The sequence below is a fragment of the Agelaius phoeniceus genome, chromosome 3 (assembly GCF_051311805.1).
Source record: "Agelaius phoeniceus isolate bAgePho1 chromosome 3, bAgePho1.hap1, whole genome shotgun sequence".
Classification (NCBI taxonomy): Eukaryota; Metazoa; Chordata; class Aves; order Passeriformes; family Icteridae; genus Agelaius; species Agelaius phoeniceus.
The window spans coordinates 11300720-11326349 of record NC_135267.1 but is presented as its reverse complement, the minus strand read 5'-3'; the positions used below and the strand labels follow the sequence as shown (position 1 = coordinate 11326349).

General features: G+C 36.1%; 1 protein-coding gene across 16 annotated transcripts in view; it reads left to right on the top strand.

Moving 5' to 3' along the window:
• LOC143693500 (uncharacterized) overlaps positions 1-25630 on the top strand; it is a 215800-nt gene that overhangs the window by 152449 nt on the left and 37721 nt on the right. For 10 of the 16 annotated variants that reach the window (XR_013181217.1, XR_013181210.1, XR_013181209.1 and 7 more), the window contains one exon: positions 8307-8387. The exons of 2 other annotated variants lie outside the window; for them this stretch is intronic. Coding sequence is in view for 2 of the 14 variants with exons in the window: in XM_077174728.1 (XP_077030843.1) it covers positions 8307-8387 (81 nt within the window). In the remaining 12 variants the exon portion in view is untranslated. Of the gene's footprint in view, positions 1-6400; positions 6616-8306; positions 8388-25630 lie in introns of those variants that run through there. 4 more of the 16 variants (XR_013181215.1, XR_013181219.1, XR_013181216.1 and 1 more) reach the window with 2 other exon arrangements.

Here is a 25630-nt window from a genome sequence, read left to right as displayed (position 1 = left end):
CTCCTGGCCTGAGGCTTCTGGAAAGGCTGAAGGCAGCTGATTACAGGGAATTTCTGTGTGCATAAAGGGAAGTCTTAATTGCCAGATTAAACTGCTCAGAGCACTGCAATAATCTTCAACACTGAGGAAACTGAAATATTATTTACAGATTAAGAGTTCTAGATTGTTGTCATGTCATGAACATTTTGAGATTTTGGCTCAAAAATTATAGCTGTCATCTTGCTACTACACAAAATAGTTATAGTAGCATTAACTATTATTTGAACAACCTTGTCTCACAGAACAGCACTGAACAACAGCTGCATGGAAGGTAAGAACACATTTCTCTTCCATATGGTTCACTTCAATAGGTAAGCATCAAAGTTAAATGCTATTGTAAACTGAAAAAGGTTTTTTTTCCTGAAATAAAATAAATATTTTTAAATGTCATTTAAAACCGCAGTTAAAATTTTGAATAATTTAGGTATTGGAAAATATGTGCTTATTGGTCTCATCTTTTTCTGACTGGATCTAGATCTAATAGTGAACACTTAGAGAGTTTCCCACTCGAAGCCATGACTACAGTTCCTCCCATAACATTTACAAAAGAATTTTTCTTTCAAACTTCACACATAGCAAATGTAGGAAAGGAAAGCCAAATCTGGTAGAAAATAATTAAGATGCATCTGAAACATACAATTTTGTGTCCAACAGTTGTCGTTCAGTCCTCAAGCTTTGTCACACATTTGTCCAGTTACAGATATTTCAGGTTTCATGATTTAAAAGATTCTGGAGAGGTTTAGTGTCCTTTTATATGTTTGAGAAAAGAGAATGCATTCTTTAAAATGCATTTAGTACTAGTTCCTGTCAGTCTGCACCACAAGGGGCTAAATTAATTTTATAAGCCTGAGAACATTATGATGGATATTTGTAAGCACTTTTGCTGTCTGACAGTGAGCCTGGCATAGTTTGAGATAGAAACCTACTAATACCTTTTTTTTGTGTGAGATTTTGTAAGGGTTTATAGACATCATAGTCTCCACTAAATTCACACTAAGTCACACATCCACTAAGTCTTGAGGCTAAGCTATAACCCATGGGGGATAGAACAGAATTCTTATCGTAGATCACATGAACTTGGGTAGAACTAAAAACATTCAAGGGCACCTGCATTGGTTTATATCACATAAATATTTTATAGATATGTTTCATCCATAGAAACAGGCCTGACTATCACTGTCTCAGGTAGAAAATCTAAAATTTCCTAATTCTAGGATACCCTAATTTAGAAGAGGAAGAACATGAAGAAGTATTAGTGATTTATAAAACTACATCCTTGGAGATATTCAAATCTTGACTGTATAAAATCCTGAGCAACCTGATCTGTGCTGATTCTCTGTTGAATTAGGGGTTGAACCAGGTGTTCCAGAAGTTCCTTCCCAAATAAAAGTATTTTGGTATGCTGTACATTGGAGAAGCTACTTACAGGTGGTAAAATCTAAAAGTCATATTCATTTGTGACAGAAGTTGATTTTGCTGTCTGTGGCTTTTCTATCCATCACTGCATCACCTACATGAGGCCAAAACAACTTCTGTGTGGTTTTAAAGCCTGAGGGAGACATTTGGGGTCACCTAATCTGATCAGTTCCCTCCACCTACTTCTTTCTGGTGCACCAATTTTCCCCATCATTATCAAGGTCTATTCACTTGTGTTGATGTCTTTCTAGCATCTGGTTGGAACTGAATAGAATTCTTTTAGAACTGAATGTCGAAACCTCATCCTACCTGAAATATCACTGGCTGCCTCATATAAATCTCCCACCATCCTGCCTCTGTATCAATAAGTTTGATATTGAGTTTCTGTAGACTGTAGCTCTTATGTGACCACTCACAAGGAAGGGTTTCTTGTTTGGCCAGAATGATTGGAAAGGTGGTTGCATGAGATGCAAAAGTGAGAGGCGTCACAAGTTTTCTGGTGACAGGAGTCTGTTTAACATAACAGGACAACTTGCATGGAAGCAAAGGATCTGCTGGGTCAACACAAGACCTATCTTGCTCAGGGGACTTTTTTTTTCTTGTGTAGTTCAGATATAACCTTTAAAATTTAGACTTAATTTTATTTTCCTGTTCTGTCAATATTGTTTCAGAACTCAGTGTACTCTGTGTTTCCGTTAAGAACAGCTATTTGCAAACCTAAGCTCAGCTAAATTATATATATATATATATAATATATATATTATTATATATATATATTATATTATATATATATATATAATTTGCAAACTATATTATATATATATATATATAATTTGCAAACTTATACTCATCATAATTAAAGTTTCGGTTGGGAAGATATTACATCTTTGATTTGGCTGAAATATTGTCTTCTGGTTTTAATTTAAAATATTAAAAACTGTTTAAAACTAGCATTCACCATACCTTGAAAATCAGCTTGCAAACTAAGGCTGTCCAGAAGTTTAGAGTTTAGGAAAACATTTGTAGATGATCAGAAGGCAAGGATAAAAAGAAAAAAAACCTCACTCACCTCTAATGTTTTCAGCAACTCCTCCTGCCAGAAAACTTAGCATGGGAGAAGTAACAGCTAGACTGAATTGGGAAGGCTAGAACTCTGTCCTGTTGTGGGTGGGCTCTTCATACTTCTGAAGTTAGAGTGTTTTTATTTAAAACCTGAATTGGATTTCTGGGCATGTATGGTACACGCCAATTTAAAATTATTGAAGTTCTTCATAGTGTTAAGAGTGCTTCAGTTTGAAAGAGTGAGGCTTTCCTGCAAATGCCAAGTAAATTGCTCTGCAAGTCCAGAATCTTTGATCACCTCTGAATTGAAGTGCTTACGAAAGATGTTGCCGTGTTCTAATAATTTTACGGCTCTGTCTGATTCATATGCCTAGAACCCCAATCATTTCCAAATTGAAGAGCTCTCATTATTTTGAAGTCCTATGTGCAGTATAAAATGATTTAAGATTATTCTGCAGCTTTTCATTTTTATTTTGTAAAAATGAAGCTCTTTTTTTTTCTTCTTTTTTAAAGACCAGCTCTTTCCTCTGCAAGCTGGGAGACATTATGAGCTAATTCAAACATTTCATGTTTAAAATGGAAATTGAACCAAATTCTCTCCAAATAGCAGTGATGATGGCTGGGAGAAAAAGAAGGAAAAAAAAAAATCCCTGCCTGAAAAGCCGAGAAAATACAAAGTAAGAGGCTGTCAGTGATCCTTACTGGGAAAAGTGTGAAGAACAAGAAACATATTGTCACTGTTCAGATGCGGTCAAGGTGAAGTGGGGAGACTGAATGAAAGTTACAACAATGTGACAAAAGAGAGACACAGATCCATTTAGTCTTGGAAGGAAGAGAGCAGGAGGCACAGAAGGCTAGTTCACGTGTTGCTTCTAAGCTGATTTTTGCTGTCATTTTATCATACAATTTCAGAGGGAAATGATGTATGCCCTTTTGTATCTCCTGACTTTGTCTTTTAAGAATAACACTTCATTTCTTTCTCACTAGAGACCTTGTTCCTTTTTAGCACGTGGCAGTCGTATATTGTTTATAAGTCACATAGCTTTCTAAAGAAAATCTCATCACTATTTCTTGGTAGCAGTACAGATTTTTCATTTGTTTGTTTATTTTTTCTTTTCCCCAAGCATATGCACTGGATGGTTTTTGTTCCCAGTGACTCATTATTGAAGAACAAACAAGGGCAAAAAATAAGTGTTTTGGGGGAGGAAGCACACCAAGTTGCTGGGGATCCCTGTGCCTGCACCCTACCTTGCTTTGCACACAACAATCACCCTGCTTACTTCCCACCTGGAAACCCTCACCTGCTCCTTCTGCTCCTGCTATGGGAGCTAGAATGGGAGCTCTCCAAAGGAAAGGGGAGAAAATAAATCTAAAAAGCATTCTGGTCTAGATGGAGTAGAGTTATGCTAACATATGAAAAGAACAAGGGATTAGGGAACCTACCTGCCATTGCAGATACTTCAGCAGTAAGGCAGAAATTGGTGTGGAGGCAGGATGAAAAACTGGCAGATCAGAGCAGAGAGTTTTTAAGAGTTTCACAATTGTGTTGCTAAGAAGTTAGCCTATAAACATCTGGAAAATCTGGAGATTTTCAAAACACATGTTGAAACGGAAAAAGAGACGTGGTCCATCACAGCATTGGCACTGCCAATCATTTGAGAGAAAAAAATTGTAATCTTTGTGTGTCATACCTTCCACTGAAAAAAAAATCCACATTTTTTGTTGTTGTCCTTGTTAAGAGCTCTGAGGCACCTCAGGAGATGACAACAGCTGCTGTGGGTTTGGGTTTACACCCCTCTGCTCCTGAGGTGTTCGGTGGGGCTGGTCAGCCTTTTCTGTTGCACCTCTTTTCCATACAGAACATGTTTATGTCCGCGTCATGAAGAGTTTATGCGACCTCAGAAGGCACAGAGGGTTTACAGTGGGAGGCACAGGAAGATGGGCTCCCTTCAGCACCTGTGCTTTTGGAGGTGTAGCTTCCAGCAGAGGGAAAGTGTGATTTCATAGCATTCTGAAGCCAATATCATTAGTTAATCCCTATCTTACCTGTGTGGAAACCAAGTCTAAAAAACTGTGGTTATTTAGGACATTGTGTTCTCCAGTGTTTCCAGTGAATCATTAATCTTAAATATATTTATAAATAAAACTTACAAAGCTAAAAATGTAATTTGGAAATCTGTTAAGAATAATCAGGCTCAAAAACTCCTCCTGGATTTTTTGTGGCAGGTAGCTGAACCTATAGGGAGAGAGATTTGCGTCTTTGCTGCTGTACCAGGAAACATTTAGTGAAACTGGTATTTCCCTTGTTCCTCTCTATTTAAGGGTCCCCAATTTTTATTTTTTGCAGTTTTCTTTCTCTATCCATACTCCTCATATATCTAGCTATTTAAATTCCCTTTTTCTTAGCTTTTCCCTGAACTCATGTTTATTTTCACTTTTCCATTCCCAGTATTTTTACTGGTTTTCAATTTCTTTTGAACCCTTTCCATCTTTCCTGCAGAGAGTCCCTACTGAAATTCTTTCACAAATCCCTGTTATCCTTCTTGCAGTGGCTCGCTTCTGGCTGAAATCTAGAGCTGTTGTAGAGGTTCCTGCATACACAAGAAAAGTTGACAGTGTTTATCTACCTGCAGTTCAAATTTAGGGTCATTACATTTCAGCTTTCTGATTACCTAAGATTTTTGAGAGATTTTGGTGAAGCAATGCTCAAACTACAGGGTATAAAAATAGTATTGATGTAATTTTCATATTTGCATAATCAGTAGTCTCACTCAGCAATTAGTATTTCACTAATAATATCCAAACAAACATAATTTTCCAAATTAAAGAAAACTCAATCAGAAATTAAGTTTTATTGTATGTTGTAGTCTGCTGGAGGATATCAAATGCTTAAGAGAATAAACATTATTATTGTTAATTTGAGGATTAGTACTCCTACCAAGTTTCAATTTATGTGGGTACAAAAAAAAAATGTAAGTAAAAAAGAATTCAGTTTTATATTTTTTTTCTTGGAGCTACATAACACAAAAAGTTTAATTAATATTTTTGGTTGATTTTTAAGGTAATATTTGTTGATTTCCTTCTAACATATTCTGGATTTCAAGATATACTGTTCCAAAAGGTGAGTTAATAGATAAATTGGTCCATTAGAGGCATCAGTGCATTAGGACCAGTACAAGCTGGAGCATTTGGTCCTTCAGCTCCCAGGAATCTGTTAAAGACAAGTGCACCAGACCTTGTTGTTTTGGGCTGGTTCCTCCAATCTACAGTCCTTCAGCTTCAAAAGCAAATGAGACACCAAACACCATTAATCACAGTTATGTTGAGTACTCAGAGACTGAAATGTGCTGCTTCCAGATACTAAACACCACTACAAACCCCAGTATATGTGTTACATGTTAGCCAGAGAGGAACTCTTAATCCTGGTTTGCTGTCTATAGCTGTTACAGATACTTTAAAGAAGTCTTCCTCCAGTATCTGTAAATCAAAAACTACCTTTTAGCAGTGCCATATTTTAAAGGAATGTAAACACGTTAAAGTAAAGGTTCGTGCATTGTTGGTAATGCACATGACTGCTGCTGTGTTATGTACAGGATGATCCATGTGCCACCCATGCTGAAGCTGGTTATTAAACATGCTGGCTCAGTTTACTGCTAGCTCTAATACACTTCTGTAACGAGGCACTACTTGTAACATCAAAGCAGGGGAGACATTAGCTCTTTTCCCCTATAACCTCTGACCTGAAAGCTTTGCTTTTTATCTCTGTATAAAAGGAAAATATTCTTTTCAAAGAAGCCTGGCTAGAATGTGGATATTTTCTCCATTGTAGAATAAGAGCCTGTGAAAGTAATCTACAATTTTTCATCTTTTTCCAGAGTATTGTTTCTTTTTGGACATCATGCCTCTTTTAGAGTTAAAACTCTCACTTTCAAGTAATAGTGACTGGGAAGTGCTTTCAAAGTCCTGAGGTACTTCTGTTTTCTGTAACCCTGTCAGCATGAAGAAAGGTGATGGAACATTTCTATTTTTGAAAGAGCGATATATTGTGTAAGAGAAAGAAAATAAAGTTTGAACAATAGCTCATACTCCAAATAATGGGTAAGATACAAATCCAATTAATTGTACACAGGGTTTGTAAGGGAGCCAACATTTGGCAAATCAAAACTATATTTTCTCTTGCAGATGTTTCCACTTATTTTTTAAAAATTAAAAATAATCATATAGCAAGTGATTTTCTCAAGTGATTTTCTCATTTGAACCTTTAAATGGATTGGATCATCTTATCTTCTGACCTTTATGTATCAGGTTTTTTTTGCGTAATCTAGGTTGTCTTGTTTCAGTTCAACATTTTAGGATTCTTGACCTTTTGGCTTTTAGATTCTTAACTTGAGCTGTGTTAGAGAGGGTTGGACTTCAGAAACAACTAAGTATACAATGCCAAACATTTTTTCTGGTGTATGACCTGCACAATTACTTTTGAGCATCTGGTCCCTTGTTTGGAGGCAGTCACAAGGAAGGGAGAGCTGACTTAAATAAACATAGGTGCAGTAAACAGAAAAAGGAAGACCAAGCATAAATGAACATATCATTTCACAAATTGTTGGTATTTTGCTGTTTTTAAAGATATTTCAATCCTAAATTTTAAATTATCTTCCAAATAATTTCCTAAATTCATGAGCACTGATTGTATTACAGATAGAGTGCTATACTAGCATGATCTAGACTCCAAGATTTCAAATATAATCTGAAATTTCTTTTTCTACCTGTATTTATTGCAATGACTTTTTCTTAGAATCCAAATGGGAAACAGAAGAATCATCTCAGTTCTTTTCCACAATTCCTGGCTTCTGAGATGGCATTAAGCATTATTTGGTCTATGACACTTAACTCACAGTGGTGTTAAGTCAGTGATTAATTCAATGAAAACTCATTGATTTTTGGATGCTTTAGGTGGGTCTTCTTATAAATATACATGGTTCCTTAAAGTGGGTGTTTTAAAATTTAGCCTGGGCTTCATTGCTTTTCTACATGCTTCCTAAAAATTGCTTAGCCACAGGAAAGGTGGCACAGTCCAATTCTGTTGTAATGGCATAATTAAAAAGAAAATAAAGCTTCTCAATTTTCTCTGTAAGACTTCATATGAATAAATAAATTTCAATCTTTCTTCTGCTGGAAAAAAGATGGATCACTTGTTTGCGTTTTTAATGAAGGTACATAATTTCATTATTCTCATTATACATGGAAGTGCAGACTAGCATATACTTTTAAGCATAAATACTTTTATTTACAAAATAGGACAGAAAAGCATTAGTGTAAGCTTTTAAAAGTGTTTTATTACTTTTTGGTTTTAACATATTGTTTTTCTTTGATATTTGATTGTAGAAGAGAAAATTTTTTCTTGCAGAGTTAATTTGCTTAAGAGGAAGCACATATGTGTTCTTAATTATACATATTTTATCATGTGCTAGACATAGTAGGAATTATGTCCCTAAAATACTTTCCAGGAATTTTGTAAGCAGAAATGTATGAAGGAGAAGAAGACAGCAGAGTTTATGGATTGTTTGGTTTTGGTTTGAGTTTTTTTTCCCCAGACTGTAATAATTAATAATTTAGAAAAATCAAAATGTTTTCAAAATGTTTTCAAAATGTAAATATAAGTAAATGATGTATTAAACTTGTATAGATAGTTAGAATCATCTGAAACCATCTGCCACAAATGAATATCTTAGCTTGCACTCAACTAATATGCCAACTTATGGTTACTTACGTTTTACTCCTGTTTGCTACAGGTGAAGTGGGTGAATATCAGACAGCTCATTATAGAGACATGCATGCTGCATTCCCAAAGTAGGATGACAGAACAAGTCATGGTATGTATTGTAATTTCAGTTCTACAATACATCTTCAAGCTGTCTGAGGTAAAATGCTTACTAAGCACTGCATTGGGGCTGTCAGATTTCTTCATGGGGTGGTAATTAAATTGAGGCAGCTCTACCATTTATTTTGTGGAACTAAGCCAGAATTATCTGTATCCTAAAAATATGCTGCTGTAGACTGCTGGTTGTATCAGGAGCACAGTTTTTGGCATATAAATTCTCTTTTATAGAAAACATCCTATTTCTCTCTGTTTTTTCTCACCTCCATAGGCTGTGGGGGAGGAGAGCTGTTTTGTCACTGGACTAGTTTTAAGTCTGAGGGAAACTGGTCATGATGCCATCAGAGATGGTATCTTGCTTAAAACTGCAGACATTTGGGCTTGATTCAATTTGTGACTAATAGGGATAAAGGATTGATGGTCATGGGGGCCAAGGGTGGCATTAAAGTTTCATGCCTGATTTACAGGGTTCTTAGCCCTGGTATAATTTAGAGTGCCAGGAGCCCAGTTGGCCATGGCTGGCCACTGCCACAAAAATAAAGCTGAATGCATGTGAGCATGCAATGTGATAAATGAATAGGAAATTTCCTCTGGTCATTTCTGGAGACCAGCTTCGTTATTAAAAAACACATGGGAGCTGCTGTGCTGAGTCAGACCAAGGGTTCTGGTATCTCAATGGTGTGTCTGTGCCAGCGCACTGGCATTCTGCTCTGAAAATCAGAGCTATTCCAAAGTGGCCCTGGCTTAGAAATAGTGCTCAGGATGTAGTGTCTTCCCAATATTGTCCCTCATGTTCTTCCTGAGAGAAGGCAGTGAGAGTTGCAGATAACTTTTATGATATAGCCACACAATGGACTTATAGAGCAGCATGATTATGTTCTTATCTTCTTATCTGCTTGCTTTCTAGTGAATCTGACCTTTCTAAAATTTTTAAGTTACCTAAAAACTATGGTGAGATAAGCAGCACAATTTTAAGTAGTTGAATATCAGAAGTATATGCAACTCATATAACAGCAAATTCAATTCCAAAGACGTTTTTTTAAGATTGAAAAGGGTGAGGCTGATGTGTAAAGGAGGCTCTCATAGGATAAATTTCCTATAATGCACAAATGAGTTTATTTTATAGTTCAACATCCTTTAGAAAATTGTTTGGATTGAGTTCAGTTGATTTAGTCAGACAGTGAGAACAAAACCTGGGGAGGAAATAGCATACAGATGCAAAACAGTTTTCAAGTGTACAGTGTGGGAAAACTGTTAATGGATTATCTGGAAATAAATGAAATCTCCTGTAAAAGCTATAGTTTGTTGTTGTTGCTGTTGTTTTTTTTTTTTTTTTTAATGAAATGGTGGTGAATATGAATGCATGATCAGAAATGCTGAAACCCACTATTTACTTGAAAAAATGTGTCAAAATGGTTGTCCTTTTCCTGAAATAAAAAACTGAAATAAATACTTAAATCAGTGTCCAATAAATAATTACACTAAACAGAAAAGTATTACATAGGAAAGAAGTTGGAAAGGGTAGGCTTTATTCATGGGCTCCCAACTGCTCAGGGTAAACCTATAGTCAGAAGAAAGAGGAAGGTATGGATTCCTAAGGGGGAATTCAGAATAGGAATCTGAACTAACTTGGCTCTCGCTTTGAAGCGCAATTTGTCATCAAAGGATATTGTGTCAGGAGACAGTGCAACTCTTTCATTAAGAACATTTCTTATACCATTCTCTGATTATTAAAAAGCTTTTTGTTATTGAAAGCTGTGATTTGCCATTTTAAAAAAGATATGTATGAATCTGGCTCAACTATCTTGTACATCACAAATATTACTTTTTAAAGATATAATTTTCCTTATTAATTCATATTTTCTCCATGATTATTGAACTTTGAAACACATTATCTCCTTGCATATTTGTATTTTCTTTTACCTTTGGTAAACCATGCTGTATACATGTCCACATGCTTTGATTTTACTGCTGTTTTTTTCTAGCTCCCTTGTCATATTTTCTTCATTCTGTTTGATCTATTATACTTAATGAACAACAGTTTTCACTTAGAATAATCTTTATGCTTTTTTGAATTTTAAATAGCATATTGTGATGGTATTAGTGATGTTACACTATGTCCCTCATCCTGCAAAGGCTGATTCATGTTTCTCAGTTTGCACAATCTGAACAGTCCCACTGGATTTCAAGAGTTACACATGAGAGCATAAACCTCCTAATTGCCTTTAGCAGACTCATTTCCAGTATCACAAAGCCCCATTTTAAGGACTGTTGCTTAGATCTGAAAATGCACATTTCACTGAAACGATTATAAAAACATGTTCTCGGCTGGAACCTAGAGAACAGAGTTTTAATCTGGATTAAATTAAGCCTATCTTGAGGGATACATCTTGACCAACAGCATTTTATGAACATCTGACAACCTTGTATATTCTTGAAATGTAGAAGTAACTATTTTTGTACTAATATTTTCAGAGATGCAGTTCATAGAACAAAGCAAAAGGCAGTAAAAGGAGAGAGCATTTGATTTTGTCCCCCCCACTCTTCTACTCAGAGGAAAGTAGCTAGAATACCAGGCAGTAATTAGCTTTCAGCCAAATTGGGTATGAAATTTTAGTCTGTAGATTCATTGCGCCTATGTCAGCCTGAAGATTAAAGGCTTCTTAACTACATAGTGGCACAACAGCTAAGCAAGCTGTGAAGGAGCCAGTGGGGTTTGTTGTATAATAACTGCTCTGTTGATCACTGGAAGAGTCTGGATTTCTGTGTCCAATCCAGACAAACAGAAGTCTACCTTCTTGTCTCTGTCTGTTTCAGTAGATCACCATGTATCACCGGGGATTTCAATGTAGCTGACTCAATTTCTGCAGTGCTGGAAACATAATATTCATTGACATGGTAGATGCACAGACCCCAATAAAGTTAATGTTTAGCCATCCCTGGTTTTGGCAGCATGCTGCAGCTTACTAATTAATTTGGTTGATGTTTGTGCTTTTTTTCTTACCATATAATCAATGAATGTCAGGTGTTCTATAGTCAGGAAGACAGCTGTGAAAATGTACTCTGAAGTTATATTGAGATTATCCTTCAAGTTTTGTTATTAGCAAGAATATAGCAAAATATTCTAATGCACTTTTAAATAGAGAGTTTATGAGCAGTGAACTGTGTTCTCTTCCATTGGAGGTATCCTAAGCCAAGAAAAAGTAAATCAATGTCAGATAATTTTGCTTTTTTGACTTGGGACAGCCAAAACTTTCTTCAGCTGTACCAGACTGCCATCTTGGCTTTCCATCATGAGTGTCCGGGATGCCAATCTTCAATTACCCTTTCTCACTGTTGCCTTGTGTTACTTATTTCTTCTGGCAAACCTATCATTTGCATCTGATTTGAAAGAATTAATTTCTGTTTCTAACTAGCCTGTGAGTTTCACTAGTTGTTTTTTCTTTGCTTGGAAATAAAATTAGGTCAATTCCATTTAACTTCATATAACATGTAAACAAATTAGATGATATAGACATCACTGAAGACTGATCATCTGGAGACCTCAACATGCCCTCGGATTGGATAAAGGAGGGTTACCAGCAAGTTTGCTTTCTCAGTTAGTATGGAAGAGTATTTTTTTGATGTATGGGTTTGATTTTTTTTTCTGTATTTCTTAAAGACATTGTCTCTAGGATACTGAGGGAAGAAGAGAAGAACAAGCAGAATTATAGCTTGTGTCCTTTTTTTTGTGCCTAGAAAGTTGGAAAGAAACAAAGATGGGTGGATTCAGTGGGTACAATGGGTACAATCTCCTTGAAAATGTCATCTTCCCACATTAATTTTAAAAATACTGATGACTTTGGATAATGTTTCAAAGAACCAGATTTAACAAATAATGTCAATGCAAGTGATGGTGATAGGAGCTCAGTGGTTAACCAGGCTTGAAAAAAATGTTTTGATTAATAAGGGACGTACTATGATGGTTGTCATGTCAGGTAATCCTTTATTTATATAACAAATTTGACTTCAGTAGAACAGAAGTCCATACTTTTGTATGTTTTAAACCAAAGAGGTAGCAAGGAATATTCTGTGGTACTCCCAAGATGTAATGTATTCTCTGAATCTCTGCTGATGTTAGGTTGTGTGATCCATTTAGTGTCCCTGTGCCCCTTATGCTATTTGCCCAGTAAGGCTGATGCAGAAAGGGGATTAGAAAAGCTCTAGGCACCACTGTATTTTAAAATTCCTTTAAATGAAATCAGAGGGTGTTTTTTCCTATTAGTTACTTTCCAGGCAGAAATCAATTAGTCTAATAGCACTACTCTTCTCCAAAATGGAATTGTACTGGACTGGTTTGATGTCTTCTTATAATTGCACACTGTATGGTTCTTTGACTCTTATCTCTCCCTCAGTCTGTGAATTTGAAACCATCAGGAAGATGTCACATTGGTATGAGTATTCTTCAGTGATAAGAACAGTAATTGTTGTAGGGAGACTTCTTAATCTTGGGTCACTCAAATCCCTTTTAAAGACAGCAGGTGCTCTCCAGAACAAGCATTAACAAGAAGAGATTATGAGGTAACCTGTTGTTCTTTATATCTCAGCATCTCTTGACAAAGCTTACCATCAGGCGCTGTGTTCAGAAGCCAGTCAGTACAGGAAAAAAAAATCAAACATGACTCAGGAAGGAACTAACGTTTTCAGTACTAAAGAGTGGATTCATTTTAAAGGGTGAATACTGAGAACTGTTACAGGGAAATTTATATTTAGATAAGATAATTATATGAGTAAATTATAAAAGCAAGAAATAAGGTGGCAGGGACTAAAAGAATAGACCTGCAGATAACCATGGTATAATACAACCAGAAAAAATTCTGCTCCCTCAGAAATCAAAATCTGAAACTGCATCTCGCCAGATTTGCATTGTGTTGAAATTCCTTGTACATTGTACCCCTCATCTTCTTCCCAGCTGTGGCAAACGTGGTGAAAGCAAGTCAGTCATTCATATTGTCAGACTCTGGCACTGCTAACAGTATGACTTCATACAGACGTGCTGCTGCTGTGGGCTGCTTAGCATAGACAGGGTGAATTCTTGCAGCTGAGCGTGCTCAGGGTCTAACAGCTCTTCCAAGTATGATCACAGTGGAGCAGAACTGCCTGCTATTTTCAGCTCTCAAAATTTATGAACTTCTGGATCCAAATGCCAACTAAATTTTGTTTGAATAAGATTTTGTTTTCTAATTCTGTCCATTTCCATCAAGATTATGACACAAAATTAGCTGTGTTAAGCAGGTCTATGGCAATCTTTGGGAGGTCAGGAATTAAGCATAGGATAAATCATTGCATTCAGATGATAAAACCACTTTCAAAACCAGTTCAAGGAAACTTTTTTGAAAGGTATTTAGATCCAAAGGTGTAGTTAGCACTTTCTAAGAATACACATCTCAGGGAGTGTTAGGGACTTAACCCTTCTTCACTCTACTTTGAAAAAAAAATCAGCTAGGCACCTATCTCAGCCTTTAAGTTCCTCAAATACTTTTAAAAAAATCTGGCCTTTGATAACTCAAATCCCCTTGACTTTCTGTAAGGCTTTTCATCCTGAATTCTAGATCCTCATAGGTTTTGAGTGCCTAACTCTCTTAAATTAAAATGTGAGTTAAAGGCCCAGGTACTTTAGAAAAGCTGAACCTTGGTGCTCAAGTCACTTCTGAAAAAAGATGTTAAACCGCTAATTCCCTCAGGTGCTTGAGGAATATTTTCCTGTCACCTCTGAGAAAATATTCTTGAGGAATTTACTTTTTTAATCACCTGCTTTGTCCCAAACTTTGCATAACAACTTTGTGTAATATTTATTATGGAGAATTTTTTTTTCCCAAAAGAATGATAAAACTCTTTTATAAAATGAAAAATTATGACAAAAGTATATATTTATGCTTTCAGGAGGCAAATGTGTTTTTTAATGGAATTTAAATAAATGGAATTTTTATGATGAAAAAAGCAACAGTAAAAGTAGTGATTATGTTTTTCATAGTTCATTTGCTTCCCTTGCCCTGAAGATCTTGTACAGAAGTAAAATGAGATCCCTGGTGAAGCCTACAATGTCATTGACTCTGAAGAAGGACTCAGAGACCCATTGGTGTTTAATGACCCTTACTAGCCTCCATGAAAGAAACTGGTATGATCCACTAAAGGAGACATATGGTTCTTTGGAATTATAAAGAAACACTGTTTTCTTCATGGGTAAACATTGTAGTCATGCATTTCTAAACACTGCCTGGTTTTAGATGACTGCTTTTAAAATGGCTGTCCAAATTTGCTGAGGAATTGCATTCATTTTTCATTAGTACTTGACCAACAGCAGTGGTATTTTTGCAATACTGCAATCATGCAATTTTAATGCTCTTATTATTCTGCACCATCATATCAGACAGAACAAAACACAACAGATAAGAGAGCTGAACTACACAATAAAGAGCAACTGGACTTTATAGGGTGTGGGCACATTGTATAATACAGTCATGGGGTGATATCCCATAGTTATAGGGAAGTGTTGGATTATTAGGATATTTCTGTATTTATTCCTTCATGAAATTTAAGTATATTCTTTACTGCAGTTAGACATAGGGCAGTGTCAACTGAAGGAGAGGGAGGAGGGGAAAGAAAAAGGGAAGAGAAGGGAAGGGAAGGAAGAAGAAAGGAGAGATCAGGGTGAAATCCAATATTTAAAGACAAAATAAAATAAAAACTGATTTCACAATGAAGTAAACAGCAGTGGACAATAGCAATGACAATGGACAATAGGACAATACCATGAACAAAAAGGTATTTTACTGCAGTTCATATCACAGAATGAACACGGTCAGAACCTGTTGCATGAATAGAGTCTGGTTACAGGCCACAACAAAGTGCTGAATATATCTAAAAACTCTCAGTAGATACTCTAGTGTAGACAAATTTTGATCAATAATGTTGTACTTCATGCTTCTCTTTCTCTGATGTGTCCCCAGAATGAAAACATCTCTAGGACAGATACACCACTGACATCTTTCACTGGATCTAGAGATGTTGTACCTGTGGTAAAACAAGTGCAATTACCTTAGTTTCAATTTCTCTAAAGGCTGTGCTCAATTTCTAAACATGAACCATCCAGAGGAGAAAATATATTAAGCTTTTGGATTTTTTTTCTTCATCAGTCTTTTTAGTGACTATCTTTTCACAGCTCCTTGTAAAAACAATATGATTTGTTCTGCTAGCTTATAATTTTTTCCTCCTTTAGTATATTTCTCAATGCTCCTAACAAGAGATGGAATTGAATCTGGCTTTTTTTTTTTATTTTGTGAAATGTGACATTTTATGTAAACTAAGATTCCTCTTGAAAATCAATTCAGCAGTTTTAAGTAATGTACTTGTCATATGGGAATATTAATATGAAAGAAAAATGACATGGATATATAAGAAATTGAACTAACTGCCTGTTTAAAGATATCAAAAAGCACAGTGATGAATACTCTGAAATATTTGTTGCAAGATCCTAACACTTTACAGTCATCAGAGATGCAAATGTTCAGAATTATTTTTATCTAATGTTATCCCAGGGATTAAGAAAAACTGTAATGTATGTATACTTCTACATTGCATATACCATGTGTCATAGCCTTTGTATTGCTGGGTAGAATCCTCTAACAAAAGCTCATGGTTCAGCTCAGATTTTGAAATACTGTAGTGGGAGGAATAGAAAAGGTGAATTTGCTTCTCACATTGGGACTGCAGGAGGGAGAAAAATGGCTAGTAGGAATAGTCAGTAATTCAGACTTTCCTAGAATGGAGCTGCTGAAATGCAAGGCAGGGACAGTGCCTTGTAAAGGAGCCTAGTCATTCTTCCTGGCAAGGCAAGAGTAAAGCAAGAGAAACTGTGATTCTCTCAGTCCCAATAAGACCTTTTTGCCCTATTCTGCTAATGCAAAGGACTATAGGATGGATATGCATTAACTTTTGAGATACTTTGCACAATTAGAGAGTTTAAACTTGACATTTCCAGTCAGCATTCATTCTCTAGGCTGCTCCCTGGTAGTACAATAGCCTTCTCTTGAACCATCAAAGAGCTGTGTTTCAACAGCCCATCAGGATAGTAACTAAACTTGAGTGTTGTTTGTCTAAAATATTCAGGAGGAATCAATTGACCCCCTTGCTTCTTTTCTGAATTGTTATCCTTTAAATGTTAGTGTTGATAATCACAAAAAACACACTGTTTTAACAGGACCATGCCAGTTTCAGTATCCTGCCTGGTGAAGGCTGGGGGAAAGTGCAGAAGCTTTTAAGGGACACTACTGCAATTTCCCTTTAAGAAATTTAGTATTCATTTGTTTTATTTTTTGTTGCATTAGTTATGAGGTGACTGAGGTGACTAAATGAATATGAAAAAAGCTGTACATAAAACAAAATCAATTAAGAGTTATCCAAAGAATGTAAATATATTTGATACTGCATTCTAGTTTGGAAGAAACTCAAATTTGAATAAGAGGTCTATTTTTCAATGAGTATGCCCTGCACAGACATAAAAAATGCCAGTAAAACAGATGGCATAATGATTTTGGTAGCTTGACAGACTTACCCCACCGCTTCATTTCTCTCTGTGTTGACTTTGTCCCTTACATTCCAAAGATGGATAAATGTATTAACATGTAGTTTACCATACAGGTCAGGGGATCTTTCTCATTTGACCTTGAAAACAAATGTTCTGTCTGCTCTGCATGGATAATTCATAAGATTTAGTGGCTCATCTCTGTATGTTTGGCATTTAGAAATGTTGATTCCCCAAATGTCTCGTTGTCTTCTGCACCAGTTAGGTAGTGCACTGCAGCTGAAAGCTGGTTACACATTTATGGGGCCAGACTTGTGTCACACGGTGATTTCTGGTTCTCTAGCATGAAGGCACAGAATGCTGCTAGCACCATGAAAGTGTTCAATTTTCCCAAGTAGCAGGGCATACTGTTTGTCTGTCCTTTGGACTCGATCAGTTGAAGAAAAATGTTTGATGCAATTTAGACAGAAAGAAAACAGGTAATGGATGAGCAACAATCACTGTTAAAAGTTTGTGTTTGTTGAATATCAGACAGTGATATCTAGTAAGCAAAAGTACTTCAGTATAGATAAGATGGAAGAAAGGTAAATTGAGAGACTGAAAAATACAAGAATAAGGTCAGTTTTCTAGGTGAGACAACTGGAAAATGAGACACCTCTGGTGAATACTGTACAATTCTAGGGGGTATAGTTTTGAAGATATTTCTGCTTCATACCTTCATGAGTTGCAGAATTCATCTGGCTAAAGGGTTAATAGAACAAAAAACTGATCCTGCTTCAGAGAGCTTGCAGTTAAGAGTAAGGTAATCAAAGATTTGAATACTATCAGGATACACCCCACCAGATCAGGAGGCAGTGAGAGTATTGATCTGCTGGGTAAGCAGCAATCACATCTCATCTGTCGCTTAGTCATTATTGAGTCTCTAGTCATCATAGTAAAATAAAGATTTAATATGGGACTATGTCTGGGCATATATTCACAAAAACTAAGCAAGTTGTTCAGCTCCACTTTGCAGGACTATAGTTTATATCTAGGCAGAGAATATTTGTTAAGATACATGGATAGGAGCACTCCTAATACTTTTTTTCTCGTACCAAATAAAATATAAGTACATTTTAAGGACAACTCATATTCTTGAAGCATACATAGAAAAAAGCCGCCTCCAAATGGCACAAGGTATCACTTCCATAAAATTAGGCTGTTGCCATAACCTTCTGTTACTATTTCTTTGTCTTCTATCCCTTGTGCAAGTCCTTGTGCTACTACATGGTGAGCCTCAAAAACTGACCCAAACTAAAAATAATATGGCAAGACAAAAGCAGAGGATTTCAGCTCCATAAGTTCTCCAATCAGTCCCTTGTGTCCCTATGAACAGGGTTGTACCAACAGAGGGAAAGAGGTAAGAGATTCAAAAATTAGAGTTATCACCTCTTAGGGACACTGCTAACATTTTCTAGCTGAAGGTGTGCATGGAATTGTGCTAGTAGAAAAGCTGTCCCCAGAAATAAGAAAAAAAATTATAACAGTGCATTGCATCCTACAAAGGATGGTATTGATCTTGAGCTTATTGAATATTTGCCACTTCTATAAAATCCTTGGCACACTAGCACCAGTAGTTGATTAGATATTTTTAAGAGATCCTAAAGAATTTAATGCTTTTTGTTATATTGTGTCTGTTCCTATTAAAATATATACTGAATACTGTGCATAATTATGTTCATAAGAGAACAGTAGTGGGATAGCAGCTGAGATTTAATTAATTTTATGGAGAGATAACAATTTTTAGTTGACAGCAAAGTTAAGAAAGATGTGCTTGACTGGAAAAGTCTAAGACCAGGAATGCAGTTTTGTCCTTGTGCTGGTGGCAAAGAGTAGCATGCTGTTCTACAGAGATTTGGGAAAAATTCTGTTCCACCCAGGCTCACAGGCCTAAAAGAGCAACAACCCCAGTGTCCATGGGCAGCATGACCAAACTGTGCTCCTTGCATTTGCTCCTCTTGCTGGAGGGGAACCTTTATCTGAGCCTTTTCTCTCTTTCTGGTCCCTGTGCTAAAGCTGGTTCAAAGGGCAGGCACTCTGTGTACCCCAAAATTCAGGCATAGCTTTAGAGTTCTTTGTGCCTTGGAGTTAAATGTCCCTGTTATGCTCAGTCACCAAAGATGTGCCCAGTGAGAGGAAAAGAGTTATCACCTGTGAGATGTCCTGCCTTTCCTGGTGAACCAAAGCCAAGCACCTCCTGCTCTGAGTCCACAGGGCAGGTACACTGGCACCCTGGTGCACTGCCGGCGTGCAGATACCAGCATCCAGCACAGGCACCACAACCACAGCCAGACCACAGGGGCTGCATAGGTCTTTAAGCTGAATTTGAGAGTACATTGTATTTCATCTGTTTGTGCTTGGAGAATAGTGCATTCAAATTCTTCAGTTGCATGACAGCGTTAAGGTTTGTCCACTGCTCCCCACCATGCCCTTTCCAAAGTGTGAATCCAAACCAAGAGTGTAGTAGTTTTGGCAATTTCTCCCACTCTTCCCTTTCTCTTCCTACTCCCCTCCCAGATGACACAGAGTGACTATAGGGGGCAATACAACCTCACCATACACGTACAGCCTCTGTACATCGGTAATACGCCACGTTAATAGGAGGAAACATTTAAGAATCAGTTTTTACTTCTTGCTTTTGAATAATTTGTGTCATGATAGAGGTAAACTATATTGTTACCTGGCCTCCACAAAATGGAAGGTTTTAACTTCAGATAAGCTTTTTACTGTTTTGATGGTTTTTGTTTGTAAGTGAAAGTTAATAAATAGTGATTTTATTTCATATTACTAATTCAAATTAAAATCTCAAATAAAATGAGCCATAAAAACCAAACTAAGGTAATCTTGAAATTCATTTGACATTGATCTAAGCAGAACTGTTCCAAGTCTGTATATATCTCATATTCATGTAATTCAATCTATATGCCTGTCAATATTTCTGCTGCAGTTTAATTTCTTCAGATCAGCTTCTTTCTCACTTAATGCAGATTTCCAGAAGTTAGTCCAGTTTACAGGGCTTAAATGATACTCTTATATTTTCTGGTATTTTTGTGTAAAAAATGTTTATATATTAAAATTCCTGAATGAAATTCTAATTGTCATAACAAAAAAAAATACATATATTAATTTGGTCCCATTTTTCCTACATTGATTGATGTGCAGTTCACAGTAAGCAGGCAAAGAATGGTAGCAAAGATAATTTCCAGCTCTTCTTCTTCAATGGTGTAAAATAGTGTACCTTAGCTTTTCTTTCTCAACCCTCCTGCTTTCTGTAAAGGAATAGTTAGAAGATGCAGAGCTGAACTTCTGTTAACATGATTAGAAAAGCTGTTGTTACAGACTATTTTCTATTATTTTAATTTTGTGTCATTATAATTTTTGACAGTTACTGTTTACCAGAGTTTCCCTGAAGCAAAAATGATTTAATGTTCAACACACACATTAAAATGTGTTCTATTTTCATATGTTAAAGCTGATAGAATTATAATTTAAGCAGAAATCTGTGCTTAACAGTGCAGCACATAGAATCTCTGAACACAGATGAAACTGAAACTTCTATCTGAAGGGAAAACAAAGGCAGCAGTAATGTGCCTTAATAATTACAGTTAGAGCGATGTGATATTTTTGTAATGAAATTCAAACCCAGGTGAAGATAATGTGCTTTGGGTTTTGTTGTAGAAGCGAGGCACAGTTTGAAGCCTGGGCTTTCATACTTGGTAACTTTATATTGGCTTTATATTGGCTCATAACCAAACCCATAATTTTCACTAAAAGTTCCTTTTCAATTTTCTCATCCATTCAAACTCAGATCTGACTTCTAGGGACAGTAAGTCTCAAATTCTAGAGGAAAATCCACTGACTTCACTGAATGCTGAAAATTCTTAGTTTCTAATCCTCTAATGTGAGCACTTCAGGTTTACTCAATAGCTTACTGACCTTTACTTAGCCATGTACACATTTCAGTGGGAATTTTCAATACTTTTTCACTAAAAATCGTGTTCAACAATATTTCCTGATCATTAAGACCTGTGTACCTAAAGCATAGACCAAGAACATGTCCTACAAGACCAGAATACAAATCTATACCTTTTCACAACTTCTTTCTTTCTGTCATTTCTCAGATTCACATGAAATCCAGTTTTAATAACTCCTGGTATTGGATATTGCTGGTGAGTGTTACCAGTTATTATGTATGGTGGTAGCTGGATTTTATTCTTCCTTTCCACTCTTTTTTCAAGAAGAATGCTCAAAGCTAAGCTAGAAAATAATCCATTGAGATTTATGGTCCATGTCTTTCCACAAAAATAAAACCCCAGAGTCCCCCAAAACTGCAAAACTGATTTTATGACTTTGAAGGAACAAGTGAATAGATGTTCATCTGAGTACTTGTAGGGAGAAAATAGTTAAAGCCAACAAAAAATATCAAACTAAAACTGCATTTACATACTCACACTGGAAAAAGAGTTCAATAGTTATACAGAATATATTAGAGCTAAATATATTAGAGGCAGAGCAGCACTAGCAAAATTTGTAGCCTTTTCCAAGGGAAGTGCTGAGTAATTTGGTAGACTCATGTAAAAAGGGAAAATGATTTAATGCAGATAGCAGAATATACATCAGAATAGAAGAGACACTTGCAGGAAGATATGATATTGATCAGTGATGGCTGGAAAATTTCTGATATGGTGTCTGTTGTTAAAACAGGACCAAAAAGAGATCCTGGAAATTAGACCATTGAACTCCACCTTGCTTCTGGGGAAACTGATTGAGAGTCTAATTTAGGATAGAATAGTTCAGCTTATGGATAAGTATAACCTAATAGAGTCAAACCTGCTCAATGTTGGTAGGGGGAAAGCATACTTCTCTAACCTGCTAAAGTGCCTTGGGAAAGTTAATAAATTAGAAGATAAGGGTGACCCAGTGAACATAATTTATTTGGATTTTCAAAAAATTCCTGATATGATCCTTCATGAAAGACTCTTAAGGGAAAAATATAACTGAGGTAAGGGGCAAAATCTTTCAATGGAATAAAAACTGAGTAAATGATAGAGAAAAACTTGCACTGAAAGTCTTCTTCTATAAGTGTAAAGAAGTTCATATTAGGATGCTCTAAGGGTTCAGTGTTACTTAATACTTTTTTTAATGATTTGGAAATTTTATCTTCTAAAACTGGCATTAATGTTAGCTAGTCAAGTCAAGAAGACTGTGAGGGTAGGAGAGATTGGTGAAATTGACACACATATATTTTACCTTGGATAAGTATAAATTTTGGTACTCATTTTATGGGTTATTTTCAGTTCCAGAACCATACTTTACATCATTATAATCTACTGAGAATAATTTATCTGGTCTCTGAGTAGGGATACAATAGATATCCCTGCAGCAGCCATGTGGAATGATTTACTCTCTCTAGGTATAGGAGTGGACAGAGTTACACAAGAATGAGGAATTCCCATCTGTCAGGTCACTGGACCTTTTCCTCAGGGCAATCCAGCTGCATGACCAGAACAAGAGCTGCGTTTATCATAAAAGATAAAAATCCTCCTTCATAAATACTTAAAAGTAAATCCCATTCTTGTTAGATCTTGCTGGAGTGTCTGTGTTTTTGAGACACTCTTAATTACGGCACTGACACCGTTGCCCACTGTCATCTGCAGCCCAGAAGTTGTAACCCACCACTGGTGTTTGGGAGTTCTCACCTGTTACATCCCAGCACTCTCAATCCCATCTCTTCTTCATGAAGGTCAGTAGGAACAACACTCAGTCCTGCATCTCCTTCTGGTATGGATATCTCTGCTGGCTGTCACCTGCTTCTAAAAATGATCAGGAACCCTTGGCTGATTGGGTTAACTCACAAGTGAGCAAATTGTCTCTGGGGGTTGGGGTTTGAGTTTGGTCGGGGTTTTATCATTTGCTTTACTTTCTTCCCTACTGTCTTTTCTACACTGCATTGAACTGTGAATCTGTAAAATTCTTTAAAACACCACCCACTAAAGGGCTAAAGTAGTACATGGGAAGACTATGACCCTATATTAAGTATATTATATGTGAGATACTCAGTTCATGGTGCGCTGCAAATTTCACATCCACTCTTTCTAAACTGAAGTCCATTAATTATTTAAAAAAATAATGAGAATTAACAGATGATATCTCCTTCAAAACTGAAATGGGTTCATCTAATTTTAGAATAAATGAAGAGATTTTGTGTTGCTTTCTATGATGCTTCTTAAAAAAAATCCATTTTACCATTTTTACTGAGCCAAAAAGGCAATCTTTATAAATGCAACGTTTTGGACTATGAGTAAACACAGTGAGGGAAAAAGATTATTGCTTGGCAAAAGAAATGTGTGGAAATCACAGCACTAAAAATAGCATTTATCTTGATCAATAACTCATGCTTTTAAATTTTTTTCCTGAAAAATATTAATAGAGTTCTTTAAATAAAAAAAAAAAAATGCTTTTTCCCCTCTTTTGTTGTTGAAGCCCTGTTTGTATTTACATCCAGTCATTTAATGCCCATTAAAGAAGTAATGCTATGTTAATGTAAGGGAAAAAATCAATGCTACTCAGATCAGTAGCTGTGGGGAAACAGTGCAGCAGCTGGTTTGCAAACAGCAAGCCCACATAGATCAATGAAATTACAAGCTAAATCTGCTGATGCTCACAAACTGCTTCAGCATTGTGATGTCTAACCTTTCTCAAGTTCAAGATCTCTGGCAAGCCAGCAATAGCTAAATGAAGAAAAAAAAAAAGAAAAAAAAGGCAAAAAAAAAAGCATAGAAGAAACAAAGAAAGGACATAATGGGCTGGTGGGGAATTTTAGCATGATATATAATATTCCACTTTTGAAGTTATCAGTGTAACTGCAGGTTTGTAACAGATATAAAAGCCACTGTAATCTCCCAGTGAGCAAAGCTGCCATCTACACACTCTGGAGATTTTCTTCCTTAAGAATGTTCAAATCTGTCACATATTACCTTGAACTGTAACACTGGAGGGCTAGAGAGCACTTCAGTAATGTGGTTGTTAATGTGAATTCTAGAAAATAATTTATCAATGAACAAAAATACAGCTTCTGTCATGTGCCTATGTCTTTTATTTTATGGTATGCTTGTAGCTCTTGAAATGGTTTGAATTTTGTTAACTTGTAAATTAAACATGCAGAATATTTGACTTGTTGAATGCAAGATTCATTTGCATATTTTATGCTATTTGTATGGTAAGGGAAGAAGCCCCTTTTACCCCAAGGAAAACAACACTGGGCTTTATCAGTATCATGTGAATAACATGCCTGTTAAGTGATTATTTTCAGGGCAGTCATCACCCCATTTGTGCCACTTTTTTAAACACAGAAGCATTTTTCAGGCATTAATCAGCGAGAAGATAGGGGGAACCAATCTCTGAAGATTGCTATAAAATGGAACACATTTTATAAAGGGAAATAGGTTCATTCCAAGAGCAGAATAAAAGACATCTTGCATTTCCTTCAAATATTGACAGATGTATTTTGTGGGGAACAAAATGTGTACTTGGTAAATATATAATTCTTATTGTCTACTGATGTCCCATTGCTTTACAAATATTAATTAAATGTCACAGTTTGATTCTGTTCTATTGTATCTGTTTTGTAGGTTGTAAATAAAAAAAAAATCTAGAGGTTGGAAATATCTTTTTGGTCTTCCAGCCAGGGAGTAGCAAAACAGAAAATGGAAATCTTTTTACCTGTCTTCTGTTATTATAGGCTTGCATTATTTTACACACCAAGCACATTCAAGAATCAAATCAACAGTGAGGTGAAGTGTGATTATTTCTTGTACTGTCAATTGTTTCTGCTGAAATGACCATTTTTGGATTTGGCTTAAAAGTTGCTTTTCTTGTCTACCTTTCTCAGATACTTCATAGTAAAAAAAATGAAGGAATATTTGAATTTTGAAATGTCACACGTCTGTTTCTCTTTTTCTTATAGACATAGATACAGCCATTTTCCTTCCATTACTGATCATTATGTCAATTCATTACTTTATGATGCTGCTCAGCAGTGCTGATGGCCAGATATTTCCTGCTGGATGTGTAGGGAAGGCTGATTGTGACAATAGTTACTAACAAGTTAAAACTGACTGTATACACTAACACTGCTGGTGCTGTGCAGGCCCTGGTGGAAATCTCTCCTTCTGCTCCACATATTGGTTAGGAATGAGAGAGAGATGCCCGACAGAGGCTAGGAGTTTTTTCTTCCAAGCCTGATCAAACATCCACAATGATTGTAAGGAAACACCAGCATTTCCTCACAGGGTCATAGATCATCAGTACCTGGGTGTGCTCACATGCAGGATAGGACTTCTGAAAGTTTTGTGTTCATACTTTATTCAGGCCTCTTTCTTTATTTGGAGCTTATTGAGAAAATTCTTGTGAAACTGCTGAGCTAAAGAGAAGGGTCCTGTTGATGACAGCATGACCAGCATTTCTGCAAAAGTCTTTTTCTTCCAATGCAAAATATGAATTTGTGATGAAGACTTTGTGGTCATCATAAATAAATGAACAAGCTTCTATAAATCTTGCACATCATAAAGAGTGCATCATTGCAGTGGAGAAACAAAAAGGATAATTGTGGGGGGTGCAATTGCATTGTTCAGTTT